This window comes from Oncorhynchus keta, chromosome 8, assembly GCF_023373465.1.
Source record: "Oncorhynchus keta strain PuntledgeMale-10-30-2019 chromosome 8, Oket_V2, whole genome shotgun sequence".
NCBI classification, from domain to species: Eukaryota; Metazoa; Chordata; class Actinopteri; order Salmoniformes; family Salmonidae; genus Oncorhynchus; species Oncorhynchus keta.
Genome location: NC_068428.1, coordinates 1337477 through 1353066, shown reverse-complemented (window position 1 = coordinate 1353066; position 15590 = coordinate 1337477). Strand labels below are relative to the sequence as shown.

The 15590-nt window shown below is 44.8% G+C and overlaps 2 protein-coding genes across 3 annotated transcripts in view; one reads left to right on the top strand and one right to left on the bottom strand.

Moving 5' to 3' along the window:
* Positions 1–15590, bottom strand: part of LOC118386654 (solute carrier family 35 member F6-like) — a 379817-nt gene that overhangs the window by 125453 nt on the left and 238774 nt on the right. The window lies entirely within an intron of this gene.
* The window catches only part of LOC118386657 (dual specificity protein phosphatase 10-like), a 32404-nt gene that overhangs the window by 5441 nt on the left and 11373 nt on the right, over positions 1–15590 (top strand). For both annotated transcript variants that reach the window (XM_035774375.2, XM_052523354.1), the window contains exon 2: positions 1216–2092. In XM_035774375.2, the coding sequence (XP_035630268.1) occupies positions 1264–2092 (829 nt within the window). In that variant the 5' untranslated portion in view covers positions 1216–1263. The remainder of the gene's footprint in view (positions 1–1215; positions 2093–15590) is intronic.

The window sequence follows — 15590 nt, the reverse complement described above, 5'->3', positions numbered from 1 at the left end:
CAGCAACCTACAAATGTGGAAAGTGCTCCAGACTCACCTGAACCAGCCAGAGAGCCTATTCAGGGTACTGTTGCACCCCAGTCTGTGCATACACCATCACCACTCCGACTCAGAGACAATGTGACTGTAGACTCACCTGTACGTCGTCATTACCCTGCAAGAGAAAGACGAACCCGTGACAGGTTGACTATTTAGTTCAGACTAACCTCTGACATTGGGGCAGAATACACCCCAGGGTTAAGTCGGGGAACTGTGTCAGTCTACCCACTTTCCCTAGTTTAAAAAAGGTTATTCTGAGAAGTTCATTTATTTACATTAAGATAACTTATTTTAAAAAGAAAACAATAGGCAAAACATTGAATCATCAAAGGTAAAGGGGGAGGAATATGTTGTGTATTGATATTCTAGTTTTGTCCCTTTAGGACACCTGTAACTCCCTTGCTTACCTACGATGAAATGCTTGGAATGTTATTCCTGTGAAACGCATTAAACAATGCCCATGTTAATTTCTACTCCCGTCTCATGTCCTGTCCTTATATTAGTTGTATAAGTAATACAGTGATACAATAATACAGTGATACAATAAAGTAATACAACACAATAATTTTAAGAAAATGGGACCCGGACTTGAACAATCACATCCGAACCCAAATGGGCCAGACTACAACTATATCAGACCCAATTGGACCTTAATAAAAAATAAAAAAGATTATCAGCCCCGTTGCTCTTCTCGTTAACGAATAGGTCTTCATATGTTGGCTAGGCCTTCTATAAGTGAACAGATTCACCTTATTACTGTAAAATAAATATGCAATAGGCTATGCAGACCAGTGGTCAGGTCCATTCAGGTCCACTTGGGTCTATCAATTGCAGTTACATAGACCAGAGACCGATGACAATCAAACAGGACCTGACCTGAACCTGAGGGAAAAGTTTGAATTTTGGATCCGGGCCCGCTTGGGTCCCGGGTCGGGCTCGGGTATTCAGGTTAGGGTGGACCCATAAAGACCTCAAGTCTATAGTGGATTCCGTTGGTGCAATCAAAAACCTAATCTAGGCCCATATTCATAAAGCATCTCGGAGTACTGGTCTAGCTTCAAGCTCCGTGTCAATGTAATCTTATTTTTTATTATCTAAAAGGCAAAACATATCCTAAATGCTTTATGCATGCAAGCCCTGATATTTTGTTTCTTCTGTCAATCTTTCCCCATGTAGACTGGCTTCTTGTAGTTCTCCCTAGACGTCCTGACCCTCAGCCTCCCCATGCCTCCATCTCCCCTCGACGACAGAATTGTGGTGGCGCTGCCAAGGCCGATCCGACCTCAGGAACTCCGATTGTGCCTGGACACCAGTTACCTGGACACCACCGTCACCAGCCACAGCAGCAAGGCAACGGTCATCAGCACCACGGTGGTGAAGATCAGGGCGACCAACCTCACGTATATGCCCTCATCCAACGGCTCCACGCGCTCCCTGTCGTGTGGATGCAGCAGTGCCAGCTGCTGCTCGGTCACCACCTACGAGAAGGACAGCCAGCACAACCAGCGCCACCAGCAGAGCCACCAGAGCCACGTGAGCCAGGTGAGCGCCAGCAGCCCCAACCTCAGCTATGCTGGACCCACCTCTTCCTCCAACCCCATGGGCATGGTCCACCATGAGGCCTTTAGTGACCCCAGTCTCACCTCAGGCTCACCCAAGGCTCTAGGGTCCACCATCCGGGTCATCCACCCCAATGAGCTGGCCAAGCGAATGGCCAGATGCCCCATGGGACACCTGGTCGGGCCAGTCCCGGTCATCATCGATTGCCGACCCTTCATGGAGTACAACAAGAGCCACATCCAGGGAGCGGTACACATCAACTGTTCGGACAAGATCAGCCGGCGGCGGCTGCAGCAGGGCAAGATCACAGTGTTGGACCTCCTGTCATGCCGCGAGTCTTCCGGCAAGGACTCCTTCAAAAGCATCTTCTCCAAAGAGATCGTGGTGTATGACGAAAATACCATGGATCCCCAGAGGGTGACTTCCTCGCAGCCCCTCCATGTGGTCCTGGATTCGCTGAGGAGGGAGGGCAAGGACCCCATCGTTCTCAAAGGTAGGACAAAGTTCTGGGCTCATATTCACAAAATGTCTCAGATAAGGTAGTGTAGGAGTGCGGATCTAGCATCAGTTTTGCCTTCCAGATCATAATCTTGAGGTTCTCCGGAGGTTGTGTCGAAGCTTCAGTGAGTCAATGTAGAAACATCAGGGATGTTAACTGGAATTGCTGAAAGATGAGGATGAGGTCTTTCATATAAAAAGCCTACAGGACTGTTTTAATTAGAGACAATGTTTTAAGAGCTCTGGTTTGTTTCTGAGAGGATGAGAGAGATTGGTTTACGTAGCTCTAAGCTGGTCCATCCAAGTCCTTTTCCAGAGTCTTTATGCTTCTGTTGTGATGGAGATAGACGTTTAGATGACAATAGGCAATGAAGTTGGTGCAATGGTGATATTTGCTATTGATTGTATGTCCCTGATGAATAGGCTCATGTTAGGTGTAAAGTAGATCTAAGGAATTTGTCTTGCCTCCATTGTGTGTAAGACTATTATACTGTAACTCACACTGCAATTTACTTTGTACTTTTACTTTGTACTACCCATATAAATTACAGAATGAAGGCCTAAACTGACACTTCTGCTTCATCCACACACACACACACACACACACACACACACACACACACACACACACACACACACACACACACACACACACACACACACACACACACACACACACACACACACACACACACACACACACACACACACACACACACACACACACACAGAGATCTTAATTTGGCAGGCAGCTCTAGTCCTGCCAGAGTATGTAATATGCTTTGGCTCTTGTGCAGAGACTAGGAGGCAGCTGTTCGTAAATACTGAGCCCTGTTGAGGCAGCAGCCTCTGGGTTAGTGCCATGTTTTATATCTTCGGTTCGTGTGTGTCTGTGTGTGAGTGTTTGTGTGTGTGCAGAGCTGGAGCAGCAGCAGGCTGTGTTCTGGGTTGGGGGCTAGGACATGTTTCTGCCGTCTGCTTCGCAGACGCTGTCTTGCAGGGAGATCATACTGTAGCACCTTGATGCCATCCCATCCTCCTACGGCTCTACTGTCCTCTCTACCCTCCTCTCCTCTCGACCTGATGGCTTCCTCCATTCCTTCCCCCTTCCTTCCTCCTTCGCTCTCCCTCTGCGCCCGTCTCTGTCTGAGGCGGTGGGGAACAGGGAGCGGGCTACAGTAGGGCAGAATGTCTTGGTCTTTTTTTCTGATTTAATTCCCCTGAAATGCAAACATCTGCTGCTGCAGGAATCCAACGACTCAGCTTCAGCCCTGAGCTCCATCGACCCTGTATCTCCTGTGGCGGCAGGGTAGCCTAGTGGTTAGAGCGTTGGACTAGTAACCGGAAGGTTGCAAGTTTAAATCCCCGAGCTGACAAGGTACACATCTGTCCTTCTGCTCCTGAACAGACAGTTAACCCACTGTTCCTAGGCCGTAATTGAAAATAAGAATTTGTTCATAACTGACTTGCCTAGTTTAAAATAACAAATATTTATGACTCTGTCTCGGCTGGTCTCAACCGTCGTGTGTGTGTGTGTGTGTGTGTGTGTGTGTGTGTGTGTGTGTGTGTGTGTGTGTGTGTGTGTGTGTGTGTGTGTGTGTGTGTGTGTGTGTGTGTGTGTGTGTGTGTGTGTGTGTGTGTGTGTTTCCCAGCATCAGTGTAATTTATAACAAGACATGATTAATTCTAATGTTGATCATGGAGGGTCTTAGTGATTAATTGGATCCTGTAGAAGAGAGGCCTCTAGACATAGGATGCGTCCCAAATGGCATTCTATTCCCTATGTACTGGAATAGGGTGTACTAGTCTTTTTAAAGAAGTTTTGAAAAATAAAAGGAGCATGTTATTTTCTTCATCTTCTTCTTTCATTCTTCTTCAAAATTGTAAATACATAAAAAAAAAAACTTTAGTCAAGTTTCATTGGATCAAGAAGTTGTGGGTATTTTTTTAAATCAGTTATGACCCTGCAATCAAAAGCCAGAAATACACTACATGGCCAAAAGTATTTGGATACCAGTTCAAATTTGTTGATTTGGCTATTTCCTCTACACCCATTGCTGACAGATGTATAACATTGAGCACACCGCCATGCAATCTCCATAGACAAACATTGGCAGTAGAATGGCCCATTCTGTAGAGCTCAGTGACTTTCAACGTGGCACCGTCATATAATGCTACATTTCCAACAAGTCAGTTCTTAAAATGTCTGACCTGCTAGAGCTGTCCGGGTCAACTGTAAGCGTTGTTATTGTGAAGTGGAAACGTCTAGGAGCAACAACGGCTCAGCCGCTGGCCACACAAGCTCACAGATTGGGTCTGCCGAGTGCTTAAGTGAGTAGCGCGTATAAATCATCTGTCCTCGGTCCTCTGGAAGCAACGTCAGCACAAGAACTGTTCGTCTGGAGCTTCATGAAATGGGTTTCCATGACCGAGCAACTGCACATAAGCCTAAGATCATCATTCGCAATCATTCGCAATGCCCAGCTGGAATGGTGTAAAGCTCACTGCCATTGGACTCTGGAGCAGTGGAAACGTGTTCTCTGGAGTGATGAATATCTGGCAGTCTGACAGAAGAATCTGGGTTTGGCGGATGCCAGAAGAACGCTACCTGCCCCAATGGATAATGCCAACTGTAAATTTTGCTGAAGTAGGAATAATGGTCTGGGGCTGTTTTTCATGGTTCAGGTTAGAAGCCTTCGGTCCAGTAAAAGGAAATCTTAACACTACACATGCTTCCAACTTTGTGGGGAAGTCCCTTTCCTGTTTCAGCATGGCAATGCCCCTGTGCACGAAGCGAGGTCTATACAGAAATGGTTTGTCGAAATCGGTGTGGAAGAACTTGACTGGCCTGCACAGAGCCCTGACCTCAACCACGTCGAATGAGATGTTCGACGAGCGGGTTTCCACATACTTTCGGCCGTGTAATGTATATAGACCACGAAACATATGTGATTGATATTTTTTGGCGATCAGTACTTTTTTGATTTCCTGAGAATTGTTTGTGAAATTTACGAATGGTATTTAATTTACCGATAAGGAGGGATACCAAATGTTAGTTACGATTTACTCATGCATTAATGAATGTGAAAAACAGTTTTGGATGCATCCCAAATAACATTCTATTCCCTAGCTACTTACGTGCATTACTTTTGACAGGGCCCATAGAGCTCTGTTCAAGAATCAAAAGTACATAGGGATTTCAAATCAAATGTTATTGTTCACATACACATGGTTAGCAGTAGAGGTCAACAATTTATCAAAATGGCCGATTAATTAGGGCCGATTTAAAGTTTTCATAACAATCAGCATTTTTTGACACCGATCATGGCCGATTACATTGCACTCCACGAGGAAACTGCGTGTCAGGCTGACTACCTGTTATGCAAGTGCAGCAAGGAGCCAAGGTAAGGTGCTAGCTAGCATTAACTGTATCTTATAAAAAACAATCAATCTTAACATATTACTAGTTTATCTAGCTTGTCCTGCGTTGCATATAATCGATGCGGTGCCTGTTAATTTATCATTGAATCATAGCCTACTACGCCAAACGGGTGATTTAACAAGCGCATTCGTGAAAAAAGCACTGTCGTTGCACCAATGTGTACCTAACCATATACATCAACGCCTTTCTTAAAATCAATACACAAGTATATGTTTTTAAACCTGCATATTTAGTTAATATTGCCTGCTAACATGAATTTCTTTTAACTAGGGAAATTGTGTCACTTCTCTTTTATTCTATGCAACAGAGTCAGGGTATATGCAGCAGTTTGGGCCGCCTGGCTCGTTGCGAAATGTGTGACTATTTCTTCCTAACAAAGACAGCCAACTTCGCCAAACTGGGGATGATTCAACAATTGCCAGCAGCTCTTCGCTGTGCTTCAAGCATTGAGCTGTTTATGACTTCAAGCCTATCAACTCCCGAGATTAGGCTGTGGTAACCGATGTGAAATGGCTAGTCAGTTAGCGGGGTGCGCGCTAATAGCGTTTAAATCGGTGACGTCACTCGCTCTGAGACCGTGAAGTAGTTGTTCCCCTTGCTCTGCAAGGGCTGCGGCTTCTGTGGAGCGATGGGTAACGATGCTTCGAGGGTGGCTATTGTCGATGTGTTCCTGGTTCGAGCCCAGGAAGGGGCGAGGAGATGGATGGAAGCTATGCTCAGAATACTGTTACACTGGCAATACTAAAGTGCCTATAAGAACATCCAATACTCAAAGGTATATGGAATACAAATGGTATAGAGAGAAATAGTCATATAATTCCTATAACTACAACCTAAAACTAAATTGAGGCTAAATTGATTTTATTGATGTATTATATTAAGTTAAAATAAAAGGGTTTATTCAGTTTTGTTGTAATTGTCATTATTACAAATAAAATAAAATATTTAAAAAAATCGTCTGATTAATTGGTATCGGCTTTTTCTGGCCCTCCAATAATCGGTATCGGCGTTGAAAAATCATAATCGGTTGACCTCTAGTTAGCAGATGTATTGCGAGTGTAGCGAAATGTTTGTGCTTCTAGTTCCGACAGTGCAGAAATAACTGACAAGTAATCTAACAATTCCACACCAACTACCTAATACACACACAACTAAGTAAGGAATGGAATAAGAATATATACATATAAATATATTGATGAGCAATGACAGAGCGGCATAGGCAAGATGAACTAGATGGTATCGAATACAGTATATACATATGAGATGAGTAATGTAAGATATGTAAACATTACTAAAGTGCCATTATTAAGTGACTAGTGATCCATTTATTAAAGTGGCCAATCACTTCAAGTCTGCATATAGGCAGCAGCTTCACTGTCTTAGTGATGGCTATTTAACAGTCTGATGGCCTTGAGATTTTTCAGTTTCTTGGTCCCAGCTTTGATATACCTGTACAGACTTCGCCTTCGGGAAGGTAGCGGGGTGAACTGGCAGTGGTTTGGGTGGTTGTTGTCCTTGATGATCTTTTTGGCCTTCCTGTCACATCGGATGCTGTAGTTTGCCTCCGGTGATGCAGACCGCACCACCCTCTGGAGAGCCCTGCGGTTATGGGCAGTGCAGTTGCCATACCAGGCGGTGATGCAGCCCGACAGGATGCTCTCAATTGTGCATCTGTAAAAGTTTGTGAGGATTTTAGGTGACAAGCCAAATTTCTTCAGCCTCCTGAGGCACCGTTGTGCCTTCTTCACCAGCCTCTCAGTGTGGGTGGGCTATTTCAGTTTGTCCATAATGTGTACGCTGATGAACTTAAAACTTTCCACCTTCTCCACAGCTGTCCCATCGTTGTGGATAGAGGGGTGCTCCCTCTGCTGTTTCCTGATGTTCACGATCATCTCCTTTGTTTTGTTAACGTTGAGTGAGAGGTTGTTTAACTGACACCACAGTCCGAGTGCCCTCACCTCATCCTTATAGGCTGTCTCGTCGTTGTTGGTAATCAAGGACTACTGTTGTGACGTCTGCAAACTTGATGATTGAGTTGGAGGTGCACATGGCCACGCAGTCATTGGTGAACAGGGATTACAGGAGGGGACTGAGCATGTACCCTGGTGGGAACCCAGGGTTGAGGATCAGCGAAGTGGAGATGTTGTTTCCTACCTTCACCACCTGGGGGTGGCCCGTCAGGAAGTCCAGAAACCAATTGCATGGGCGGGGTTGAGAGCCAGGACCTCAAGCTTAATGATGAGCTTGGAGGGTACTATGGTGTTGAATGCTGAGCTGTAGTCAATGAACAGCATTCTTACATAGGTATTCCTCGTGTCCAGGTGAGATAGGGCAGTGTGCAGTGTGATGGTGATTGCATCACCTGTGGACCTATTGGGGCAGTACATAAATTGAAGTGGGTCTAAGGTGGCAGGTAAGGTGGAGGTGATATGATCCTTGACTAGTTTCTCAAAGCACTTCATGATCCCAGATGTGAGTGCTACGGGGCGCTAGTAATTTATTTCAGTTACCTTTGCCTTCTTGGGTACAGGAAGAAAGGTGGCCATCTTGAAGCATGTGGGGGACTGCAGACTGGGATAGGGAGAGATTTAATATTTCTGTAAACACACCAGCCAGCATGCTCTGAGGACGCTGCTGGGGATGCTCTCTGGGCTGGCAGCCTTGTGAGGGTTAACACGTTTAAATATCTTACTTACGTTGACCACGGAGAAGGAGAGCACACATTGTCCTTGGTAGGTGGCACTGTATTATCCTCAAACTGGGCGAAGAAGGTGTTTAGTTTGTCTGGAAGCAAGACGTCGATGTCTGTGATGTGGCTGGTTTTCTTTTTGTAGACCATGATTGTCTGTTGACCCTGCCACATACGTCTTGTGTCTGAGCCGTTGAATAGTGTTTCCACTTTGTCTCTATACTGACAATTCCCCTTGTTTGATTGCCTTGCCGAGGGAATTACTACACTGTTTGTATTCGGTCATATTCCCAGTAAACCTTCCATGGTTGAATGCAGTGGTTTGTGCTTTCAGTTTTGTGTGAATGCCGCCATCTATCCACGGTTTCTGGTTAGGGTAAGTTTTAATAGTCATAGTGGATACAACATCTCTTATGCACTTCCTTATAAACTCACTCACCGAATCAGCGTATAAATCAATATTATTCTTTGAGGCTCTGAACATATCCCAGTTCCGATTGGTCAGACCAGCGTTGAATAGTCCGTGTCACGGGTACGTCCTGTTTGAGTTTCTGCCTATAGGAAGGGAGGAGCAAAATGGAGTCGTGGTCAGATTTGCCGAAGGGAGGGCGGGGGAGGGCCCTATGGTTTCCAGTTTGTGTAAAGTCAAGTGAAGTTCCTTGAGAGCCGTCGTGGTATGGGCTTGAGGGGGGATATACATAGCTGTGACCGACGGGAATTCTCTTGGGAGACAATACGGTTGGCATTTGATTGTGAGGAATTCTAGGTCACGTGAACAAAAGGACTTGTCGTTAATTATGAAACATAAACCCCCACCCTTCTTCTTCCCGTAGAGATGTTTATTTCTGTCGGCGCGACGCACAAAGATTCCCGGGGGCTGTACCGACTCCGACAGCAAATTCCAAGAGAGCCATATTTCCGTGAAACAGAGTATGTTACAATCCCTGATGTCTCTCTGGAAAGCAACTCTTACCCTAATTTCATTTACCTTGTTATCCATAGACTGGACATTAGCGAGTAATATATTCGGAAGTGGTGGGTAGTGTGTGCGCCTCCGAAAGTCTGACCAGAAGGCCACACCGTCTACCTCATCTATGGTGATGTTATTTTGGGTTAGCCTCTGGAATCAGTTCAGATGCCCTGGGTGGTTCGGACAAAGGATCGGCTTCAGGAAAGTTGTATTCCTGGTCATAGTGCTGGTAAGTTCACTTCCCTCTGATATTCAATAGTTCTTCCCAGCTGTATGCAATAACACTTAAGATTTTCTGGGCCACCAGTGTAAGACATAATACATTAAAAAAAATATATTTCAACGTTTCGTAAGAACTAGAAGCTTGGCGGCCCTCTCTGTCGGCGCCATCTTTGGGACGCAACCTCAGTTTTTTGGGACGCAACCTCAGTCTCCGGTTTAATTATTGGGCTTTTTCCAGGAGAGTAAATCATTAAACGGCGTATATCAATATGGTTGTTGGAACTTGGGATGGCATATTTTGATGCAGAAAACAGCAACATTTCTGGTCCTGACTTGCTTTTTTACCTGTGACCCAGACCTAATTGTAGTAATGAGTTATATAGCTGTCAAATGTGTCATAAGCAAACATCATTATTGATGTAAGACTGTGGACCTTACAGTTGATCAAATCAAATCAAATTTATTTATATAGCCCTTCGTACATCAGCTGATATCTCGAAGTGCTGTACAGAAACCCAGTCTAAAACCCCAAACAGCAAGCAATGCAGGTGTAGAAGCACGGTGGCTAGGAAAAACTCCCTAGAAAGGCCATAACCTAGGAAGAAACCTAGAGAGGAACCAGGCTATGTGGGGTGGCCAGTCCTCTTCTGGCTGTGACGGGTGGAGAGTATAACAGAACATTGCCAAGATGTTCAAATGTTCATAAATGACCAGCATGGTCCAATAATAATAAGACAGAACAGTTGAAACTGGAGCAGCAGCACGGCCAGGTGGACTGGGGACAGCAAGGAGTCATCATGTCAGGTAGTCCTGAGGCATGGTCCTAGGGCTCAGGTCCTGCGAGAGAGAGAAAGAAAGAGAGAATTAGAGAGAGCACACTTAAATTCACACAGGACACCGAATAGGACAGGAGAAGTACTCCAGATATAACAAACTGACCCTATTCCCCCGACACATAAACTACTGCAGCATAAATACTGGAGGCTGAGACAGGAGGGGTCAGGAGACACTGTGGCCCCATCCGAGGACACCCCCGGACAAGGCCAAACAGGAAGGATATAACCCCACCCACTTTGCCAAAGCACAGCCCCCACACCACTAGAGGGATATCTTCAACCACCAACTTACCATCCTGAGACAAGGCTGAGTATAGCCCACAAAGATCTCCGCCACGGCACAACCCAAGGGGGGACTCAACCCACTCAGGTGACGCACCCCTCCCAGGGACGGTATGAGAGAGTCCCAGTAAGCCAGTGACTCAGCCCCTGTAATAGGGTTAGAGGCAGAGAATCCCAGTGGAAAGAGGGGAACCGGCCAGACAGAGACAGCAAGGGCGGTTCGTTGCTCCAGAGTCTTTCCGTTCACCTTCCCACTCCTGGGCCAGACTACACTCAATCATATGACCCACTGAAGAGATGAGTCTTCAGTAAAGACTTAAAGGTTGAGATCGAGTTTGCGTCACTGACATGGGTAGGCAGACCGTTCCATAAAAATTGAGCTCTATAGGAGAAGCCCTGCCTCCAGCTGTTTGCTCAGAAATTCTAGGGACAATTAGGAGGCCTGCGTCTTCTGACCATAGCGTACATGTATGTATGTACGGCAGGACAAAATCAGAGAGGTAGGTAGGAGCAAGCCCATGTGATGCTTTGTAGGTTAGCAGTAAAACCTTGAAATCAGCCCTTGCTTTGACAGGAAGCCAGTGTAGGGAGGCTAGCACTGGAGTAATATGATAACATTTTTTGGTTCTAGTCAGGATTCTATCAGCCGTATTTAGCACTAACTGAAGTTTATTTAGTGTTTTATCCGGGTAGCCGGAAAGTAGAGCATTGCAGTAGTCTAACCTTGAAGTGACAAAAGCATATATTAATTTTTCTGCATAATTTTTGGACCGAAAGTTTATGATTTTTGCAATGTTACGTAGATGGAAAAAAGCTGTCCTTGAAATGGTCTTGATATGTTCTTCAAAAGAGAGATCAGGGTCCAGAGTAACGCCGAGGTCCTTCACAGTTTTATTTGAGACGACTGTACAACCATTTAGATTAATTATCAGATTAAACAGAAGATCTCTTTGTTTCTTGGGACCTAGAACAAGCATCTCTGTTTTGTCCGAGTTTAAAAGTAGAAAGTTTGCAGCCAACCACTTCCTTATGTCTGAAACACATGCTTCTAGCGAGGGCAATTTTGGGGCTTCACCATGTTTCATTGAAATGTACAGCTGTGTGTCATCCACATAGTTAACATTATGTTTTCAATGACATCCCCAAGAGGTAAAATATATAGTGAAAACAATAGTGGTCCTAAAACAGAACCTTGAGGAACACCAAAATGTACAGTTGATTTGTCAGAGGACAAACCATTCACAGAGACAAACTGATATCTTTCCGACAGATAAGCTCTAAACCAGGCCAGAACTTGTCCGTGTAGACCAATTTGGGTTTCCAATCTCTCCAAAAGAATGTGGTGATCGATGGTATCAAAAGCAGCACTAAGGTCTAGGAGCACGAGGACAGATGCAGAGCCTCGGTCTGATGCCATTAAAAGGTAATTTACCACCTTCACAAGTGCAGTCTCAGTGCTATGATGTGGTCTAAAACCAGACTGAAGCATTTCGTATACATTGTTTGTCTTCAGGAAGGCAGTGAGTTGCTGCGCAACAGCCTTTTCTAAAAATTTTGAGAGGAATGGAAGATTCGATATAGGCCAATAGTTTTTTATATTTTCTGGTTCAAGGTTTGGCTTTTTCAAGAGAGGCTTTATTACTGCCACTTTTAGTGAGTTTGGTACACATCCGGTGGATAGAGAGCGGCTTATTATGTTCAACATAGGAGGGCCAAGCACAGGAAGCAGCTCTTTCAGTAGTTTAGTTGGAATAGGGTCCAATATGCAGCTTGAAGGTTTAGATGCCATGATCATTGTGTCAAGAGATATAGTACTAAAACACTTGAGCGTCTCTCTTGATCCTAGGTCCTGGCAGAGTTGTGCAGACTCAGGACAACTGAGCTTTGGAGGAATATGCAGATTTAAAGAGAAGTCCGCAATTTGCTTTCTAATAATCATGATCTTTTCCTCAAAGAAGTTCATGAATTTATCACTGCTAAAGTGAAAGCCATCCTCTCTTGGGGAATGCTGCTTTTTAGTTAGCTTTGCGACAGTATCAAAAAGGAATTGTTCTTATTTTCCTCAATTAAGTTAGAAAAATAGGATGATTGAGCAGCAGTAAGGGCTCTGCTGTAATGCACGGTACTGTCTTTCCAAGCTAGTCGGAAGACTTCCAGTTTGGTGTGGCGCCATTTCCGTTCCAATTTTCTGGAAGCTTTTTTGATGGATAGCACTGAATAGTGGAACCTGTGAGAAGCCATCAGAGCTTTAGAGAAGTTGTAATTTTTGAGTGAGGAACTGTGCTGGAGGCTTCTAAAAGTGAGAGAGACACATGAAGATGCTTTCCTCCATGAGATTGTCACAAGATGCTTCACAGATCTCATCTCTCTCCACAATGTGGCAGAAAATGATTTAGCCTTTTCTACTATTCTCACTCTCCTCTCTCAAAGGAAGCTATTTACCAATTGCATTACAAGTACAATTTTTTTCAAAGATGATTTTGGTTGAACAGTTGAATCTGTTAGTTTGTTGAAAAATCCAGAAAGAGAAAGCTATTTAATGCATCATTAGAGAAACTTGCCACACACACACACACGCACGCACGCACGCACGCACGCACACACACACACACACACACACACACACACACACACAGCCCTATTAATGGCATAACTAGGTTGTGGTGGTCACTATGATTTATTCAACTGTAGTAATGTTCAACACCTTTAAGACTCGTGTGAAGAGACTCTCATTCCATTATTTACACTCAGAGTGAGTGTTTTTCTATGTCATTTTTTTATTGCACCTTTATTTAACCAGGTAGGCTAGTTGAGGACACGTTCTCATTTACAACTGTGACCTGGCCAAGATCAAGCAAAGCAGTGCGACACAAACAACAACACGGTTACACAAGGAATAAACAAACATACAGTCAATAATACAATAGAAAAAGTCTATATACAGTGTGTGCAATTGAGGTAGGATAAGGGAGGTAAGGCAATAAATAGGCCATAGTGGCAGAACAGAATGGGAATGAGGTAGATAGATGGGCTGTTTACAGATGGGCTATGTACATGTGCAATGATCTGTGAGCTGCTCTGACAGCTGGTGCTTAAAGCTATTGAGGGAGATATGAGTCTCCATCTTCAGTGATTTTTGCAGTTCGTTCCAGTCATTGGCAGCAGAGAACTGGAAGGAAAGGCGGCCAAAGGTGGAATTGGCTTTGGGGGTGACCAGTGAGATATACCTGCTGGAGCGCGTGCTACAAGTGGGTACTGCTACGGTGACCAGTGAGCTGAGATAAGGCGGGACTTTACCTAGCAGAGACTTGTAGATAACCTGTAGCCAGTGGGTTCGGCGAGTATGAAGCGAGGGCCAGCCAACGAGAGCGTACAGGTCGCAGTGGTGGGTAGTGTATGGGGCTTTGATGACAAACTGGATGGCACTGTGATAGACTGCATCCAATTTGTTGAGTAGAGTGTTGGAGGCTATTTTATAGATGACAAGGATCGGTAGGATGGTACGTTTTACGAGGGTATGTTTGGCAGCTTGAGTGAAGGATGCTTTATTGCAATATAGGAAGCCAATTCTAGATTTAATTTTGGATTGGAGATGCTTAATGTGAGTCTGGAAGGAGAGTTTACAGTCTAGTTGTCCACGTGTTGACAGAGTCGAAAGCTTTGGCCAGGTCGATGAATACGGCTGCACAGTAATGTCTCTTATCGATAGCGGTTATGATATCGTTTAGGACCTTGAGCGTGGCTGAGGTGCACCCATGACCAGCTCTGAAACCAGATTGCATATCGGAGAAGGTACAGTGGGATTCAAAATGGTCAGTAATCTGTTTGTTAACTTGGCTTTCTGTCACGACTTCCGCTGAAGTTGGTCCTTCTCCTTGCTCGGGAGGCATTCGGCGGTCGACGTTATACCGGTCTTCTAGCCATTGCCGCTCCACCTTTCCTTTTCCATTTGTTTTGTCTTGTTTTCCACACATCCTCTGTTCCCTCCATGTCTGTGTGGGGTATTGTTTATTGTCTAGGTGGGCACACTTCTGGTTGTGTTGCGCCAGGTTTTATTTGTACTCGTGATTTGTGGCAACCGGTACTTTGTACATGGTTGTTGTACTTTGTGCTGCCTCACTTGTTCTTTGGGCATTTGTTTCTGTGATGCGGTTGCATTCTGTTCTTACAATTGCCTCAGTAAAGTGCTTCTTTATTCACTCATCTCTGCTCTCCTGCACCTGACTTCCATGCACCAGCTACACCTACCGCATTCAATTTTCGAAGACCTTAGAAAGACAGGGTAGGATAGATATAGGTCTGTAGCAGTTTGGGTCTAGAGTGTCACCCCCTTTGAAGAGCTGCATGAACGCGGCAGCTTTCCAATCTTTGAGAATCTCAGACGATACGAAAGAGAGGTTGAACAGCCTAGTAATAGGTGTTGCAATAATTTCTGCAGATAATTTTAGAAAGAGAGGTTCCAGATTGTCTAGCCCGGCTGATTTGTAGGGGTCAAGATTTTGCAGCTCTTTCAGAACATCAGCTATCTGGATTTTGGTGAAGGAGAAATGGTGGGGGCTTGGGCGGGTTGCTGTGGAGGGTGCCAGGCAGTTGACCGAGGTAGGGGTAGCCAGGTGGAAAGCATGGCCAGCCATAGAGAAATGATTATTGAAATTCTCAATTATAGTGGATTTATCAGTGGTAACAGTGTTTCCTATCCTCAGAGCAGTGGGCAGCTGGGAGGAGGTGCTTTTATTCTCCATGGACTTTACAGTGTCCCAGAACTTTTTTGAGGTCGTACTACAGGATGCAAATTTCTGTTTGAAAAAGCCAGCCTTAGCTTTCCTAACTGCCTGTGTATATTTGTTCCTAACTTCCCCGAAAAGTTGCATATCATGGGGGCTATTCGATGCTAATGCAGAACTCCACAGGATGTTTTTGTGCTGGTCAAGGGCAGACAGGTCTGGAGTGAACCAAGGACTATATCTATTCCTAGTTCTACATTTTTTGAATGGAACATGCTTATTTAAGATGGTGAGGAAGGCACTTTTAAAGAATAACCAGGCATCCTCT